The sequence below is a fragment of the Dreissena polymorpha genome, chromosome 6 (genome assembly GCF_020536995.1).
Source record: "Dreissena polymorpha isolate Duluth1 chromosome 6, UMN_Dpol_1.0, whole genome shotgun sequence".
In the NCBI taxonomy this organism is placed as follows: domain Eukaryota; kingdom Metazoa; phylum Mollusca; class Bivalvia; order Myida; family Dreissenidae; genus Dreissena; species Dreissena polymorpha.
The window spans coordinates 24,394,046-24,413,823 of NC_068360.1; the positions used below are offsets into that span (position 1 = coordinate 24,394,046).

General features: G+C 36.5%; 1 protein-coding gene across 3 annotated transcripts; it reads right to left on the reverse strand.

Moving 5' to 3' along the window:
• Positions 1 to 5,663: 5,663 nt before the first annotated feature.
• LOC127834060 (uncharacterized) lies at positions 5,664 to 9,679 on the reverse strand. Of its 3 annotated transcripts, none has more exons than XM_052359630.1 (5): positions 9,607 to 9,679; positions 9,035 to 9,222; positions 8,477 to 8,607; positions 7,976 to 8,111; positions 5,664 to 5,940 (listed from the first exon to the last, which is right to left on the reverse strand). In XM_052359630.1, exons 2-5 carry the CDS (start codon positions 9,213 to 9,215, stop codon positions 5,885 to 5,887), a joined length of 504 nt encoding a protein of 167 aa, XP_052215590.1. In that variant the 5' UTR covers positions 9,216 to 9,222; positions 9,607 to 9,679; the 3' UTR covers positions 5,664 to 5,884. The 3 variants fall into 3 exon arrangements, with proteins under 3 accessions (XP_052215590.1, XP_052215591.1, XP_052215592.1); XM_052359631.1 differs by having other exon boundaries at positions 9,588 to 9,611; XM_052359632.1 differs by lacking the exon at positions 9,607 to 9,679 and adding an exon at positions 9,568 to 9,591.
• Between the last annotated feature and the right edge of the window lie 10,099 nt (positions 9,680 to 19,778).

A 19,778-nucleotide genomic window follows, 5' to 3' on the forward strand; every position in this document is an offset into this window, starting at 1 on the left:
TGTTGTTTGTGTTTTTTTCGTTTCGGAAAATACAACAACAAAAATAATCGAGTAATACTGTATGAGAAAATAATGCAAAATGTAAAAGTTACTCATTAGATGTTTTTATGCTCAATTCTATCATATACTCGTCAAAAGAATTACATACACCATAGTCAACGATGCATTACTGGGAAACAGTTTTTTGGTTTCAATGGTTCAAGGAATGGGATTTCAGATAATTAAATGAACGAAAGTCTTCTGAAGTCAACATAATTTGAACTTAAACAATCTTAGAATATATAACTTTTGTTTTTAAATTAAAACATGAAAAAATGTAATGCAACTTTTAATTTTCTCCCTAAAAAATTGTTGTTGGGGTTTACTTTCCATAAATCACTGTCAGGAGTACGTTTCTGGACTTAAAATTATAATTGTGTCAACTTATCATATGATAACAGGCAGCAGAGATGTCGCCTATTACTGAATAGTGATTACTTATCCTATCCTAAAAAACTTTCAGCATATATTAAGGTATTGACATAAAGACTATTAAAAACCCATGTCTAGTCTACACAAATGCCGCACATTGACTGTTACACGCCGTGTTCAATTGTGTTTAACATCAATTTATTAGTTTCGTTTCAAGTTACATCTATGCAAAACATGTGCGGCGTTTTTGAATTCGTTCAAAGTTTCAAAAAGATGTAGATGCAACTGAAGGCGCAGATAATCTATTCTTTTCTAGTACAGCTCGATTGAGGTCATTACTCTCATTAACCATCTGATAACACGTTTTACAATTTTTCAGCAGATTTCTATGCTTTAAACAAATTATAAGCTTTCCTAATTTCATCATTGACTGTAAATGATACAAAGTCCAATATAACAAAATAAAATTAAGGAAATTAAACTTGGTTTGTACTTAATGCCTTCATTTCTTTTGAGCTGAAATTAAGCTGCTATTAGTTTTGCCAGTTGCCGTGGTAATTGTTATCTGATTGGCAACACATGTGTGATGACTCTCAACAAACAAGTAATAGCATCATTTCTTAAGTTGATTTATTCAGGCAATAGATAATAATGATTTGCGGTGTGCACAATTTTCACATTAATTATATATTATAATATGAATTGTACCGAAAATGTACAAATACATATGTTAACACTCCATTTGATGCCGTGTACTAATTGTAAAGTGTTAAAGCTTGTGTCCACATCAGATGTTTTATGATGACACTTATTGACAATCGAGATGATCTGCTATTTATTAAGGGTACAGTTGTATATAAGGCGACGTAAAAACCCGATGATATATAATGATCACAATGTATCGTGTAATAAATAAGTAGCATCTGTATGCTTGTGTCTTTCATGGACAGTTAACAAACACAAAATATCAATTTTTAAGCTTTTAAAATTCACGCTTGCATGACAATGTCTGAAGATTTTATGATGCAATCATTATTTAATTATACTGCGATTGTTTTAGTGTAATTCATTTTTGTAGTGGAAAACTGTCTTCTGATAGATAATATTCGATCGAACTCCTTCAACTATGGATCCTCGAAGACTTTGGCCAGTGACCAGCGTGAGTACCCTCGCCCTTGTCGCCAATATTACGTTCGACGACTATATGACAGCATAGCAATACGCCTGTCCGTACAACACGCTCTGTACCTGACAGTCAGTGAAGATAAGACATTTTATAAAAAGTCTAATTAAATGTAGGACGTCGTTACAGTTAGTTTGACATATCACCGACTTGTAGACCTTTTCATTGTAGATTCTTTTTCTTCTATCCTAATTTTGATCATACTATTTTCTATTGCGACATTAAATGACGTGGTCTATGTATGATCTAAGTCCGTTTTAGTTTAAACCTATTTATTTTTAACACTATTGCATCGAAAGCCTAAGGTTTATTTGAAACGCTGTCTAGTTCGTTGCCTGGGACTAGAACCAGCACTTGGTGTCTATGGGGGAGTTCTAAAGAACGCTCCCACAGTGGGGATCGAACCATGAACTCCCGGTCACTTGGCGGACACCATATCCACTACGCCACGGCGAGTTGGGACCGTTTTAACAAATTACAAAAAATGAGTCCGTCATTTTATTTCTCCAGAACATAACAAATGTTACCCTCCAGTTTGTGAGACATGCCGATCGGATGTTTCGACGACTGCTATTTAAACGACAATTGCTGCCTAGACACCGTTATGTTTAATAAACAGGCTAGGTTATAAAACATGTGTATTTAATAGAAAAATAAAATTTAAAATCGGCACCGATTTAGCGAAGCCGTTATCACATTATTGAATACGCTTCTTCAACACCTGTGAAGATGTCACTTAACATTTATATTGCTGAATTTAAAACGCACATGTCATATATTGAATTCATTAATTTAGAGTGGCAAATTAACTGTAAGAATAACACAACAGTAACATATCAACTTATAAAGAAGATGAATTTCAAACTTAAGAAAGTTAACCTTAAAATGGTATATGACCGTTAAAAGCAAAATAGTTATCATAAAATCATTTTCGGTAAAACATCCTCTTCACATGGCGTGGACAACTTTAAGGCATTTTAAGTGTTTGTGGATATTCTGTGTTCTTTCACGTGTGAATTATTTCATGATTGTTAAAATTACGTCCGATGATTTATTGTTGCAATGTGTTATGAGAATCCGGACGCCCGTCCACTATAATTGTGGTAAGGATTTATAAAAATCTATATTTGTATTAATATTGTGCAAAACGCATCATTAAGTGTTTAAAATTAATGTTTTATACACTTTATCTCGTATTTCGTATAGTTAAATGTTTTGTTAAGTCTTAGTTTTGTTGTTCAACATGCAAGTTTTATTATCTGAATGTTTTAAATTAGTAAAATATGAAAACACCAATGGGTGTTGCAAACCATGCGTCTCACCCACACCACGACATACTTGATTATGAAATAATGGGTAGTACATACCTCTTCGTCGTAATAAAATTAATAAACAAGAACATTCTTGCAGTGGGCGTTTGTTTTCTCTCCAAACGATACATTACGTACGCCAGAAATAACGTATTGGGTTTGTTTTTTGTTCACTCATCAAAAACATCATCCTAAGTACTCTAGAAACAGCTTATCGGATTGGCTGTTTGTTCACTTAGCAAAAACATCAAATAAGTACTCTAAAAACAGCTTATCGGATTGGTTGTTTGCTCACTCAACGAAAACATCATACTTAGTACTCTAGAAAAAGCTTATCGGATTGGTTGTTTGTTCACTCAACAAAAACATCAAACTAAGTACTCTAGAAACAGCTTATCGGATTGGTTATTTGTTCACTCAACAAAAACATAAAACTTACAGCTCTAGAAACAGCTTGTCGGACGTGTTACTTGTTCGCTCACCACACACATCACTAGAACGTGTATATGCAAGAGAAACAGCGTATCGGATTTGTTTTTGTATTTGTTTCATAAAAACATCGAACGACGTGTAAACCATAAACAGAATATCGGCTTTGTAGTCTGCTCGCTTATCACGCACATTGAAATATAATGACCAGAAAAATAGCGTGTTAGATGTGTTGTGTGTTTACTTACCATACACGTCAAACTACACACACCTGAAACTTCGTATCGAATTTGTTGGTTGTGAAATCACCAGACATTAAAGAAAACCAGAAAACGACTTTTGTTTTATCATTTACCACACACGTCCAAATATAGTTTTTAACATTAAATTAATATTTACTTTGAGCATTTCTTATTAATATTATATGAAAACCATGTCGGCATTGTTTCAAATGTGCATCAGGTAGTTTCAATGAATTTGAACCATTGTCTATATTGTGTCTTCATTAGTTTCATTTTTATCAAAAAAGCTTATTGAAAATGGGAAATAACTCGTTTTAATAGTGCATTTAAGACCTTACATAGATATTCGCCCTTATTATTAATATTCGGTGGTATATTCTATAGAATTATTCGGGATGAACATCAACACTATGCTTGTACTCAATGAATGTTTCAAATTGTCGAGAAAAAAACGTTACAAACGCGTCATTTTTTTACCAATATGGAATGATGATCATCCATTATTGAACCAACATTTTTCATAGTCATGAGTGTTATTTCGCTTGTTGAAACTCAAACAGCTTAACACACTTTATTGCTTTCATCTTTCAATCTCAATGTTATGGTTTAATCCGATTGCATGTACAGTTGAGGTGTTCGCTTGGTTAAAGAATGATCCGGAATGTTATTTAAATTATGTATTATGTTATTATGTAATTATGACCTTGTAAAGCACCAATTACAATCATTTTTAGCGATAATTAAATCTAACATGTTACGTACTCTGATTTTATTTATTTTGAAGAGTTATTCGTATTTATCCAAGTAAAGAAACACATCAACACCCTGTTATTTGTTATTTTTAACCGTGGGCCCCATATAGTTGCTATTCATATTCCGTTACTACACAACAGACGCTACGCCGTATGAAAAATGGATTTCGGCATCATAATTCTGGCCTCTGACCACTTAACGCAAGTGACCGTTGTACAAGGTGGGACAAGGACTGATTTTCGCCCGGGGGAGAAGCTAGGCTGACCGCTTACGTCAGGCAAGGGCTATGTTCAGGCGACTGCATTGCTCATGTGAGCGCTATGTCAGGTTCGCCTGTATTAAAACAGTCTCTTATTACTAGACGTTCACTAAACAACAAGGCACTAAATAAGCTATATATAACTATTATATTTGCTAACAAGGATGACATGAACCTTTCAGCCAACGCTAAGCATGTGTCTTGAATCTGGTGAGGTGAACTTATTTTGAACAGGTACGACCACACTATGATTTTATCTGTAGCTGTAGAGGGTTTCTAGATATGGTTTGGCGCGAAGACACACATTGGTCTGTTTTAGTAAATTTTCATTTAGATGTGTCTGATCTTAAGAAGCATTTTCTTGTCATTCGAATAACAAGTAACAAGTTGATTCCATTGTGTGGCATATGTTTGTTTAATGAACCCTTTTGTCAACGTTTATTGTATATCAAGTAATAAATTTCGGGATGTGTTTGAAATGTGACTTAAAAATCGAATGATTGCGTTTTTTACTTAATTTGAGCTGTCTGGTTTGTTATTCTACAATCCTAGTCACACAGTCGTGAGTATATTTCTGGAATTATCGGGTCACGAATTGCTTCATATGTCAAGCACTGCTGATAGTTATTTGTTGCAACTTGCGAGTAACAGCATGTGGAGGACTAAACCGAATTTATATGGTGAGGGCACATACTGGGGACACATACTGGGGACACATACTGGGGACACATACTGGGGACACATACTGGGGACACATACTGGGGACACATACTGGGGACACATACTGGGGACACATACTGGGGACACATACTGGGGACACATACTGGGGACACATACTGGGGACACATACTGGGGACACATACTGGGGACACATACTTTAAATGTTCTGTTGTGTCTGATCAACTTCTTGAAGATGTCGAAATTGTTTTATTACAGACTATTCATTTGATTTTCTTGTTTCTGACATAGTATGCATTAAGCGATACGCTGTTGTTATTGTTGTATTTTTTCGAGACACTTTTGTCTAGAAAAAATATATACTACTGTAAGTGTGTGATAAATAATGACACACTGAATTGCCGAAGAAAGCTTTTATTGTGAGCATACATAAACATAGGAGAATCAGTCTTTAATATAACTTTTATCCATGCTGAAACTGCTTAGCAAAGTAGAATGCAAACACTTTTCTTTGTAATAAGGCACTAAGTTAAGAGGAAGAATATATTGTTCTATAGAAATAACCAAAGCAATCAGTTTTCGATAGGCGAAACGTGTCATTCGGGCAGTTGGTATCAGCTCACACAGTGTTGTTTCTGAACCACAATTTTCCTTCTTCACGAGGCATTCCCACAGCTGCAAAAGAAACATTGTCCATACCGTGATGTGTAGTTTGTTTACATGATATAAATCAGTTTTGCTTAACATTCATACAGTAATTAACACGAATGAGAATTTTGTATCGCATCAATGCGGCTTCGCTTGCGATGTTTGTCTGACGATACAATGTGTAAATATCATTGCGTCACATTTTAGCGACAAATCAGTAGGAATAGATGTATCGATAAAAAAGGATTTTCCGGAGATTGCTCATCAAGTGTGATGGGGTGTGGTCAGTTTTGATCCCTTGGACCTGTTCTAAACTGCACTGATAGAATACCTATATCTAATGTCACACACCAATCATTGAAGTTTTGGGCCTTGTGTTTACAAAGAAGACGATATTATACAATTTTTTGCTACACGGGTCTATGCAAATCAATTAACTCATAAGGCATGGCCGGTAGGATATGATCAAAGTTTGTTTATGACCACTACACGATGTGAACTACCAAATACTAAACCTTTTTTATGTGCAGTTTCAGAGGAAAAGGTTGGTTTCAGAAATATAAGATACAAGATTTTTTATAAATCATTTTGCCAATAGGGCGAGGATCGTCAACAGGGGCATGTTTTGAACAAACTATGCAGAGGACCAATATCTGAATTTGCAAACAGTCAAAGCACGGTGACATGGTGTTGCAGAAAAATAATATTTTATGTACGTTACCAAATAAATCAATGTAAATCACGTGACCCATGAAGTGTAGACAGTTTTGACTCCAAGGACACTATCTCAACATTGTGTACAGGACATCTATACGACATTGTATAGCAAATACCAAAGCTTTGTGATTGATTTCTCTAATAATAAGATATTAAAATTATTTACTAAATCAGTAAATAAAATTCATCTGACCCCTGTGGCGTAGGCGATTTTGACCAGACAGTTATGATTTGAACAAACGTATTAGAGGATCAGAGTATACAATATTAGTCACTAAATATTACACCCCTGACCATAAATGTTTCAGAGAAGATGCTTTTAAAGTTTTAGTTTTAAAGATCTTTTTTAAGACGCATAACGGACAATTGAAAAAATGCCAATAAAACAATTTCCTGAAAGATTAGGGCAAGAACATGAAGATTGTACACGTTTTTCGTCGGAAAAATATGTGCTTACAGAGCGACAAAGAGAAAGGCAGACTAAAAATGACCATGGTGATTATGGTACACACACAATGAGTTTTTGTTGAGGGGCGTGTGATCAAAGTCCTAAATGTTACCCATGTTTTTGTAAACGTATAACCAAAGTACAAAATGTTACCCCTCTTGCTGTAGACGTATAACAAAAGTACAGAATGTTGCCCATGTTGCTGCAGACGTATAACCAAATAACAAAATGTTACCCCTATTGCTGCAGACGTATAACCAAAGTACATAACTGTTACCCACTTGCTGTACACGTATAACCAAAGTACAAACATGTTACCCATGTTTTTATAGACGTATAACCAAAGTAAAAAATGTTATTCCTATTACTGCAGACATATAACTAAAGTACAAAAATGTTACCCCTCTTGCTGTAGACGTATAACAAAAATACAGAATGTTACCCATGTTGCTGCAGACGTATAACAAAAGTACAAAATGTTACCCCTCTTGCCGTAGACGTATAACCAAAGTACAAAATGTTACCCCTATTACTGAAGACGTTTAACCAAAGTACAAAAATGTTACCCACTTGCTGTACACGTATAACCAAAGTACAAACATGTTATCCATGTTTTTATAGACGTATAATCAAAGTACAAAATGTTATTCCTATTACTGCAGACGTATAACTAAAGTACAAAAATGTTACCCTTCTTGCTGTAGACGTATAACAAAAGTACAGAATGTTACCCATGTTGCTGCAGTCGTATAACCAGAGTACAAAATGTAACCACTATTGCTGCAGACGTATAACCAAAGTACACACTGTTATCCCTATTACTGCAGACGTATAACCACAATACAAACATGTTACCCCTGTTGCTCTAGCCGTATCACCAAAGTACAAAAATGTTACCCCTGTTGCTGTAGACGCTCATCCTCCAGTCTGCACCGCAATACTTGCTGCTGTCCCCAGGACACGCCTTGATACATTCGCTATCCGGCCTTTTCACGGCGTTCAGACAGTCTCCACAATAGCACTCGATGCCGACCTACCATTTTATTTTATATCTATTAATCCGAATCAATATACAACTTATTCTTTATTATGGGAATTCATAATAGTTGAATATAATAACTTATTGCGTAAGTAGCTAAATGAAACGGACCTAATGACAGATGATAAGAGCTATGAATATCAACTTAAAATGATTTCTTGAGAAATTCCTCTGTTAAAGCAGTGGGATAAAATTGTTCGTGCAAACAGTGAACAGTTGTAAGATGAATGCTGATTCTGATATAAATTGGCGCCTATTTAAAATAACAAAATGATGCATGAGGGGCACAGTGGTTGTTGTTACTCCATTTGTGGATAACAAAAACTTGACCACTCAGTTGAGTCCTCTTGTTTACTGACCTGCGTGCCGCTATAAGCGTAGCCATGGCAACGAGCGGCGCACTCCATCGGCGAGTTTGATTTCGAATCAGGTAGTCTGACATGCATGATACGGGTCGAAGTGTCAGTAAAACATCCCATGTACCGGAAAGCTGCAATTAAGAGCACGTTGGCAAGTGGTAATTTATTGAATAAAAGTCAACCTCCTCGTTTCGTATCACATTTATTTTGAATACCATCTTGTTTATTTCCGTGTACTTCTAAGCGGTTCATGTTCCTGAATACCGCTGGCTGTAAATTAGAAATTATTTAAATATTATATTTAAAAAAAGTATCATACATGTGTAAATGTAGTTAATACATAATGTTTTAATTTAATCGAAGTTATATTGTTCTTACAAACATGCATGGGTGTAATAAGTAAAATCATTCTATAGATATTCTGCACTGTCGATAGACCAAATAATATAAACGTATATGTACATCACATAACTTTCTTCAAAACAATGCGCCTGAACGAAGAAACTCCACTTGTCAGCGCCAACATTATTTAATTGAAAGTTACACAAAATAACTTACGAGTCGTGCAGAATTGTCCGTCCCATCCGGCAGTACATATGCAGACGAATTCCTCACTGTGGTTCGGGAAAGAATAGCACGCGCCTCCGTTTTGGCATGGATTGTTTCGGCATGGCGTACGCCAAAGACTGGCAGCTACGATGGCGACGAGGAAGTATGAACGTATAGCGTAAGCGAACATCTTGGAACTGAAACCAAACTTCCAATTAACATTAAATTATATTGTTTTCCTGCATATTTTATCTTTTATTTTAACATTTAATTATATGATTAAATATAAACAACTATTCCTTGTAAAATGTCTGACAGTAAATCGTATGTTATATATATAACTACAACTCCTACTACTACTACTACCACATTTACTTCTTACACTAATTCCAATACTAATACCAATAATAAAATGATTAATATTAATAAATAATCTATAATATGATTCAAATATATTTTCTCTATAATTCTATACAGTTAAAACAAATTTGCAAAAACGAATTGAAATGGACATAGTAAACATGCTAAAAATATTTGAATACTAAAATTTATTATCCGCTACTTGCAATCACTCCAATCACCTTATTACTTCCTAAACAGTTCACGAGAATGCGCTCTTGTAGTGATGAAAGGTAGCATATGCATGAATTGATTGTTACTTATTGATAACAGCTGGGAGTTTTCGCGCATGTGCACTGACTTGCGGCAACACTTCTGATTGGGTTACAGTTTACTAAATGATAAAGATCTCGCCTTAAGACGAACGCCCCGCACACTTAATATCTAGTGATTAGAATTCCTCGACACCGAAGTGGCGTCTATGCCTACAGGATACGCGATATTACGGATGATTTTGATAGACATGTTTTCATCCCATATCACACTGGTTAAAGGGTTTGTGTCGTTTATTTATTATGCAAAGACACGCTCGCTGACGCTTTCGTGACATTCAACGTCGAACTACATGTAATGGTGATGTTAGTAGTAAATGACACTTAAATGGTATTCACCAATGTTATTTATCAACAACTATCAACAAAACACTGTTTTCACATGTATCTGAAACAAACTAGCGTTTTATAACTGATATTTCGGTTATTAATAAAAGCATTTTGACGCCGAGCGGGTATCGAAATCCAACAAGTTATTGCACATAAAGGGGAAATTAATAATATTTAAAATTGCTAACAGGACATTTATCAATAATTAGTATTGACAGTGCACAGTAACAATCCGTTTCGTCATTTTTGGAAATAAATTAACGTTCTATAAAGGGGATTTCGGTCACGATACATGATGATGATGCCAATAACTGACACGCGCCCGGGTACACACATTAGCTTTGAAAAATGGTATAAATTCAACGCCCAAAATCTGGATACCGCACCGACTGTCTTCTTTTAACGTTTTGATAAATTTACAAAATTACAAATATTGTTTCTAAGTCAAACATTTTTTTCGTTGTAGTTATGATATATGTCAGGAAACAGTAATACTGAACATTTACCATGCTTTAAAATATATCTATCTATCATCTTAAAGTGAGAAATATAAAAGTATGTAAGATTTAGTATAAGATGAAGTTATTTAAGGTTAAAAACTGATACAAACTTGTCTCCCGGAGTTCAAGGGGCGGAAGGGGAAAGCAGAGACTGCTTAAACACTTCAAGATCAGGATGTAAAACTGTAGTGGCAGGGAGGTTGTTCCACATCACAATTGCACTTGGGAAAAAATGAAAACTTATAATACTTTGCAGTGGTATGGATCTGTATGTAGGAGAAGGGGTGCATGTGCCGAGTTAAACTGGTGGATCGCTTGATATATGATGGTAGGGACACAGCCACTAAACCTTGAACAATTTTGAAAAATAAAACTATTAATTTAGTGTCCTTTCGTCTGTCTTGTAGGGTCTGCCAACCAAGTTCCTGTTGCATGGAGATGACACTGTCGTACTGGGAATAGTTATGCTTGACCCAGCGGACTGCTCGACGCTGTACATTTTCATTTTTTGTATATTTTTTAATGTGTTAGGACTCCATACAGAAGAAGCATATTCAACCTGTGGTCTAACTATGGTCTTGTATGCGAACTGGCGAATGCTGGAATTTCGTGTCTGTATGTTCCTGTGGAAAAAACCGAGAGATTTATTAGCGTTATTTGTAATTCTATTTATATGTGCGTGCCATGAAAGGTCTTTTGAAATGTCCACACCTAAATATTTTGTATTGTCAACAGTTTCTAATATTTGTCCATGAAGTCTGTAATGAAAAGGGAATTTTGATTTATTTCTGGTTATGTTTAAAACTTGGCATGTACTTGGGTTGAACTCAATGTCCCGAAGATGTTCCCATTTCATTAGTTTATCTAGATCTTCTTGTAGAGTATGGCAGTCATGAATATTGTTGATTGTTAGGTATACGGCAGTGTCATCTGCAAATAAGCGAACTTGAGAAGAAATAGATTGAGGCAAGACATTTATATAGAAAAGAAAAAGTAACGGACCAATCACAGACCCTTGTGGTACCCCAGATGTCACGGGTACCTCGGATGATAGTTCTCCATCTAGAGCAACACGTTGAGTACGACCTATAAGGAATAATTTGATCTATGAGAGGGTATCTTTTGCCACACCATGTTCCTGTAATATGAAAAGCGGCTCTAGGATAGGTGCCCCCCAGAGAACTGCCCCCCTCAAAGATTTATCGTTGGGCGGAGAACTACCCCCTCACTGTTTTTTTAATGGGCGGAGAACTGCCCCCTCACTGTTTTTTAGTGAGCGGAGAACTGCCCTCCTGCTGAAAAATAGGGGGCGGAGAAGTTCCCTCCTGTCAGAATTGAAGACCCGGAGAAGTGTCTCCTAAATAAAGAAATTGCGCGGCGGGTAAAGTCGATATATAGATCGAGTATTACAATGACAAAAAACGCCAATAACTTTCTTGCTAATATGGTTAGAAAGTAAGCGAAATTTATGCAATTAATAAAAGGTATAAAACAGCAGATAATACCTGCATCGGCGTCGACGTCGCCATATTGATAATTATCCTCCTTTTTGCTATTAAAAAGTTATCGCGGCTGAATTATCTGATATTTTTCCCGTCAGTAAAATAAACAATTAGTATGCAATTTGTTATTTGTTTATTTTCTCCAATAACGGATTTCGACGGTTCAATATAATAAACCCGTATGCGGCTTTCTTCAAAGGTAACAAGTGCTCAACAATTAATGTCCGCCCGGTCTACCAATTTAAAGATTAGAAGATCGCGGTGCTTATCGTTAACGGTAACACGTTCGCAGCCTGCCTAATTAGCTGCAAATGAAAGCAAACTGAAACCGATTTTGTTTTTGAAAATGCACGACACGCTTTTCTCAAAATGCAAACTGTTTTCCGTCAAATGTATAAAATGCAACATAGACTGTCAAATCACTATAACCATTTCATCAATTATGGAGTTCATTAGAAGTCAGAGAGGCGCTGCTGAATTAATGCTATGAAGGTTTCTCGTACACAAAGAAGAAGGAAACCAAGTCGACGATTCGATTGGAATGTTCTCAGCGACGAAGTGAGAACTGCAAGAGAACTGTAACTTCCGACAATCCAGTAAGTTAATTATTAATAATTATAAAGAAACTGTATTTGTATACGAAAGTTCATATCTTAATGAATCCAAAACGACCCTTTTAGCTATTATAATATTAAAGAATAGTGCATTTATTGCAGTAAGTCATTAATCGAAATTTAATCCATTTAAGTCTTGTGACGCATTGAGTTGCAAACGTATATAAGCAAGCATTTTTTTCTCTATTTTCAATTCTATCTTGTAGAGAACATTAATTCTGATTAAATTTTTCTTTCGTGAGTACTACAGCGGTATATGTACTCAGTTGCACGCCTATATTTAGTTACGACACATGTTCTGTATTGACACGCACGCGTTTCCTGCGTGGACCCGACTATGTTTCGCGCTCTTATTAAAACACGACTTTTACATGACATTCATGTACAGTGATGCGGACGATAAATGTAAATATACTTGTGCTGAAATTACATTGTTACCGGATAAAATGTGTACGGGTATAACGTAAAATTACCCGTAAGTATTGTTTTTATTACGTACTCGCCATAAGCAAATTATTGCTCACCATTTGCATTGTACTTCTCATCGGAAACCATTTATGTTTGAGTAGCTGTTTGCGGTAAAAAGATGTGATGATGATGCCCGATATTTCATGTTAATTGAAGTGGACACGGTAGGGCACTTCTCCGCCCAATGAATTATTGTGAGGGGACAGATCTCCGCCTGCTTAATTCTGACAGGGGGCAGTTCTCCGCCCCTAAAGATTTTATGGGAGGGCAGTTCTCATCCCATAAAGATTTGATGGGAGGGCACCTCTCCGCCCCCTTTAACAAAAGGGGGCAGTTCTCCGGGGGGCGCCTCTCCGGATACCATGAAAAGCAGTTTAAGATGGTTCACTTTGTCGAACGCTTTGCTAAAATCAAGCAATATTAGATCAGTTTGTTTTCCAGATGTCATATTTCGTGCCAGGTCATCAATGAGTTGTAGAAGTTGTGTTCCGCAGGAACGCTTTTCTCTGAAACCATGCTGTTAGTCATAAAGTATGTTATATTTATTGAAATGAGCTGAAAGATTAGAGGAAACTATATGTTCTAAGGATTTATTTAAAATACAGGTGAGAGAGATAGGTCAGTATTTTGCTGGGTATTCTTTGTTCCCTTTCTTGTACAGCGGTATTACATTTGCAGATGTCCATACTTTCGGGAAAATTCCGAGGTCCAAGGATTTCTGAAAAAGGAGTGTTATTATTGGAGAAATTTGTGAACAAGAGGTTTGATGTTGTCGGGACCTGCTGCCGTGTCTGGTTTAAGATTGGATAGAAACGTCTGCACCCCATTGACACTGACTGTGATCTTTGGCATTGTTGGAAATTTTCTGAAAGATGACGATGAAATTTCATTAAGATTTCTAAAAAAAAAATAGAGACATGATTCAGAAAGGGTAAGAGGACCATAGGTGTGAAAACGGATTGGAACTGTTGGTTCAAAACATTTGCTTTTCTTGATTCACAGAAGTTGATTTTCCTGAAACATTGTCAAAAAAGAGTAGAAATACCTTGAGCGTCTTGTTTGAGTTTTTTAAGAGACTATACAGTTTCTTCGGATTAAAGTTGGATCTGTTCTCTTGAGCGTCAGGGTCTTCAATGCCTAAAATGGACTCCACATATTCATTATAAGCAATTTTGGTATTTCGTTTGATAAGGTATTTAATATTTAGAAACATTTTTTTGGTCTTATGAGCTCCATTGTTTTTGAGTGTGAAATAAAGTTTATCTCTTTTTCTCATTAGTCGTGTTATCGCGTTAACATGTTGAAATGTTAATCGAGACGTGCAATGCTTTGCTCTCTTAAAATTCATATTAATTTCCTGGACGACCTGTTTACATTTCTCGACATTGTTAGCACGAAAAGCATTGATGTTCACCAGGGAATCACTGTTATGTGTGAAGACCATGAACATTAATTCGCGTCAAGTTTGTAAATTTAAATCGCATGAGTTCATTTAAAAAATAAAACGGTAGCCACGAGCGTGGAATCAGCGTCAATATTCCAGTTTAATAGTTCAGGAATCTCTTCCCATGACAATCCTTCATTCTGCATACAGATGCTTCTGGTATTGGGCTAGTGGATGTTCGCTTGAAGCAACCGAGTCAGTTATAGCTTGTGCGAGCAGAGTACTCTGTCGCAGTGGTCGCCACTATCCTGCCCATGCATATCATTGCGATGGAATGGGCTATAACGGAACAATTTAATGACTATTTGTATGAAACGATATTTATTGTAAAAACTTTATAAAAATATAAATTTGTTTCCGCATCCAGTGCATTAATTAAACACTAAAGTCGTGTGAGTTTTTTTTCTTTTTTTAATTATTATTGTTTATGAACGTTTTATTCATCAGTTTGCAGATTCATCACATATGTCAATTAGTGCCAATTAAAGTTAAAAGAGACATAACGGTTTTCACAAGTGTATTTTGGGAACCTTATTACTCAATTGTTACTACTAGAGGACCGTTTGCGCTGAGAATTGAAAATATAGTCAAAACAACATTGATGGCAATTAGCGAGCGGTGACCCACAAGTGCGCCACTTTATCGCTCTTATCGACAATTATCGGCAACACTTTCGTGCTTCAGTGCACAATAACCTCAAGTCTTGCTGTCAACACAGACTAGCAGATTATACGTATTATTACTTTGGTCATTTTAATAAAAGTTTGATAATTATGACGGTCAGTCTTCCCCGAAAATTGGAAATCAACGAAATAACGTATCAACGAATTATTTGTTTTTTTATTTGAAATCCTAGAAATTACGTGTCAACGAATAAAATTGTTTAATATTAAACCACGACATTTCATACCGACGAATTTCTATACGTTTACAGTGGTAAAGAAAATTGAACCAATCGGTAATTCGTAAGACTGTGACATCAAATCTATGGCGTACCACTTGGGTCGAAAGTCAACAAGACCTACTAGGTCAAACGAGAAATGTAATTCGACGTTCAAAATTGTACTTCAAGATACAGTTTTTACCGAACCTTTAGTGTTAGCCAATAAGAAGACGCCGTACATCTGTTGCTTTTAGAGATATTTGACATTGAACAGTATTATTATTATTATTATTATTATTTTTATTAGTAGTAGTATTAGAATAAGTATTAGTATTAGTATTAGTATTATTATTATTATTATTATTATTATTATTATTATTATTATTATTTTTATTATTATTATTATTATTATTATTATTATTATTATTTATACCAAATTATGCGACTATCGACCGCTAACCCATAGACATTATGCGTAGTTATTGACCTGGCATGGCGGAATTAACCTCTGACTTATGCAAATAATGGTTATCACAAAATACGACCAAACCAGGGAGGTTATTATACATTTTTCTCATCTACTTTTTGAGAAAAAAAAAACATGAGCTATTGTCATGTCACCTTGGCAACGGCGTCGGCGTCAGCGTTGGCGTCGACGTCCGGTTAAGTTTTGTGTTTAGGTCCACTTTTCTCAGAAAGTATCAATGCTATTGCATTCAAACTTGGTACTTTTACTTACTATCATGAGGGGACCGGGCATGCCAAGTTAAATAACTTTGGCGTGCAATTTGACAGAATTGTGTGCCCTTTTTATACTTAAAAAATTGAAAAATTTGGTTAAGTTTTGTGTTTAAGTCCACTTCATTCTTAAAGTATCGAAGCAGCTTTCATACTTGCAACACTAACTAACTATCTTAAGGGGACTGTGCAGGCAAAGTTATGTACCTTTGACTGGCATTTTGACATAATTATGGGCCTTTTATACTTAGAAAATTGAAAATTTGATTAAATTTTGTGTTTTGGTCAACATTAGCCCTAAAGTATTATAGATATTGCTTTCATACTTGGATCACTCGCAAACTATCATAAGGGGACAGTATAGAACTTGTCAAGTTGCATAACTCTGGTTGTCATTTTGACGGAATTATGGCCCTTTTTTGACTTATTAACTTTGAATATATGGTTAAATTTTGTGTTTAGATCCGCTTGACTTCTATAGTATCAAGACTATTGCTTAAAAACTTTACTACTTTCATGCTATCATGAGGTACTGTACCTGGCAAGTTGAATTTTACCCTGACCTTTGAATGACCTTGACTATCAAGGTCAAATTATTAAATGTTGCAAAAATTGCCATTACTTCTTTATTTATGATAATTTTCTTTTTTTTTGAAAACATGGTTTAGAAATAACCATCCCACCCAAGAATACCCCCCCCTCAATTTTTTTTATTTTTTTGCCTTTTTATTTCTTATTTTTTGAAGATAATGTAATACATGACCACACACCCACACTATACACCCCTCTCCACCCATCCGTTCCTCCTTTGTGATTGAAGTATTGAGATAGGTCCCTTCACCTTTAAAAGAAAAATAGATGAGCGGCCTGCATCCGCAAGGCGGTGCTCTTGTTAATCCGTAATCGTTTTGTAACTGTTTGGTTACCATTGGGAATTTCCTACACAGTTATGCGCTGGACCGCGATGGTCAATTAATACTCACACTATGACTGATAATTTTAATTTTAAAAAAGGTAACATTGAATCTTCTTCAAATTAATATATAATTTATTTTGATGCATTAAATACCTGAAACTACCTTGTTGTTTTTATACAATGTTGATATTTTTATTCATTTTGTCCTCAATTAAATTTTTTTTTTTAATATTTATTATGAATAAATCTGAAGGAAAAGCGGCTCAAGAGACGAGTGTTTTGATTGGCTGTTAAGAAAATGTGTACGTCGAAATACAACATGTACGTCGAAATACAAATTGTACTTCGATGTTTAAATATTTACTTCGAATTGTATGTCATATTTGCACTTCGAAGTACAATTTTTACGACGAAGTACATTTCTCTTTTTACCTAGTAGGTCTTGTTGACTTTTCCAGCGCGACATTGTAGCTCAGCTCAGCACTCCAGCGCGACATTCTAAATCAGAATTCGTTTTTTAAGTATTACGGCGAATGCTGAGCCACCTAAGCACTCCAGCGCGACATTGTAGATCAGCATTCGTTTTTAAAGTATAACGGCGAATACTGAGCCAGCTCAGAACTCCATCGCGATATTCTAGATCTGCATTCGTTTGAAAGGTGTTGCGGCGAACGCTGAGTCAGCCCAGCACTCCAGCGCGACATTCCAGATAAGCATTCGTTTCAATAGCGTTAAGACGAATGCTGAGCCAGCTTAACACCCCAGCGCGACATTCCAGATCAGCATTCGTTTTATAAGAGTAATGGCGAATGGTGAGCCAGCTCAGCACTCCAGCGCGACATTCCAGATCAGCATTCGTTTTAAAGGCGTTAAGTTGAATGCTGAGCCAGCTCAACACCCCAGCGCGACATTCTAGATCAGCATTCGTCTTATAAAGGTTATGGCGAATGCTGAGCCATCCCAGCACTCCAGCGCGACATTCCAGATCAGCATTCGTTTTAAAAGTATTACGGCGAATGCTGAGCCAGCTCAGCACTCAATCGCGTCATTCTAGATCAGCATTCGTGTTTAAAGTATTACGGCCAATGCTGAGCCAGCTCAGCACTGCAGTGCGACATACAAGATCAGCATTCCTTTTAAAAGTATTACGGCGAATGCTGAGCAATCTCAGCACTCCTGCGCGATATTCGTGATCAGCATTCGTTTCAAAAGCGTTAAGGCAATTGCTGAGCCAGCTCAGCACTCCAGCGCGATATTCCAGATCATTATTCGTTTTAAACGTGTTACGGCGAATGCTGAGCCAGCTCAGCACTCCAGCGCGACATTCCAGATCAGCATTCGTCTTATAAGAGTTATGGCGAATTTTTAGCAAGCTCAGCATTCCAGCGCGACAGTCTAGATCAGAATTCGTTTCAAAAGCTTTAAGGCGAATGCTGAGCCAGCTCAGCACTCCAGCGCGACATTATTGATCAGCATTCGTTTTTAAAGCATTGCTGCGAATGCTGAGCCAGCTCAGCACCCAAGCGCGACATTCTAGATCAGCATTCGTTTCAAAAGCGTTGCGGCGAATGCTGAGCCAGCCCAGCACTCGAGCGCGACATTCCAGATCAGCATTCGTTTTAAACGTGTTACTGCGAATGGTGAGCCAGCTTAGCACTCCAGCGCGACATTCTAGATCAGCATTCGTTTTAAAAGCGTTACGTTGAATGCTGAGCCAGCTCAGCACTCCAGCGCGACATTCCAGATCAGCGTTCGTCTTACGAGAGATATGGCGAATGCTGAGCCAGCTCAGCTCTGTAGCGCGACATACCAGATGAGCATTCGTTTCAAAAGTATTACGACGAATGCTGTGCAAGCTCAGCACTCCGGTGCGACATTCCAGATCATCATTCGTTTTTAAAGTGTTAAGGCGAATGCTGAGCCAGCTCAGCACTCCAGCGCAACATTCCAGATCAGCATTCGTTTCAAAAGCTTTAAGGCGAATGCTGAGCAAGCTTAGCACTCAAGCGTGACATTCTAGATCAGCATTCGTTTCAAAAGTATTAAGGTATACAAGCATTAAATGTTATTATTAAATCCATGCTGACATGCATTCCTCTAAACAACCTACACGAACATCTAGAGGAAAACGGTCTTGATATTAACTACACACTACCCATCAGTACCAATCATGACCATAAGTTTGAGAATTTGATTGATACACCTTACCTCTCGATATTTTCGAAACAAATCCAAGAACTTTGGAAATCCTTCGAGCCTCACTTCTACGTACAACCTGATCACTCATCTGCTTATAGTGATCAAGTTAGTATTTATTACTGGATATTGCATGTAAGACCCAAACTGCTATATGGACATCTATATGTATCATACAAATCTATCCTACTTTTGCTAGCCGGAGACATTGAAACCAACCCTGGACCGACCAAATGTGGAGCCTGCCCTTAAAATATACCGGATAATTGCAGGGCTTTATGTTGTGACCGGTGTGATAACTGGATTCACGCCATAAAATGTGCTGGGTTAACATCAGCCGAGTATAAAAGACTTGGCAAATCAAGTGAAAAGTGGTTTTGTAAACTGTGCCAATCTTTGAATGAATGCTTTAAATTTTCAGACAGTTACTTTCACGCAACATTCAAAACGGAAAAAGACTCCCACTCAGAGTGTACAAATAAGAATAATAT

Coding starts and splice junctions, on each gene's coding strand:
- LOC127834060 (XM_052359630.1), bottom strand. CDS start 9,215: ATGTTCGCTTACGCTATACGTTCATACTTCCTCGTCGCCATCGTAGCT. Junction 8,608..9,034: donor CGGACAATTCTGCACGACTC/GTAAGTTATTTT, acceptor TCTTAATTGCAG/CTTTCCGGTACATGGGATGT. Junction 8,112..8,476: donor ACGCTTATAGCGGCACGCAG/GTCAGTAAACAA, acceptor ATAAAATGGTAG/GTCGGCATCGAGTGCTATTG.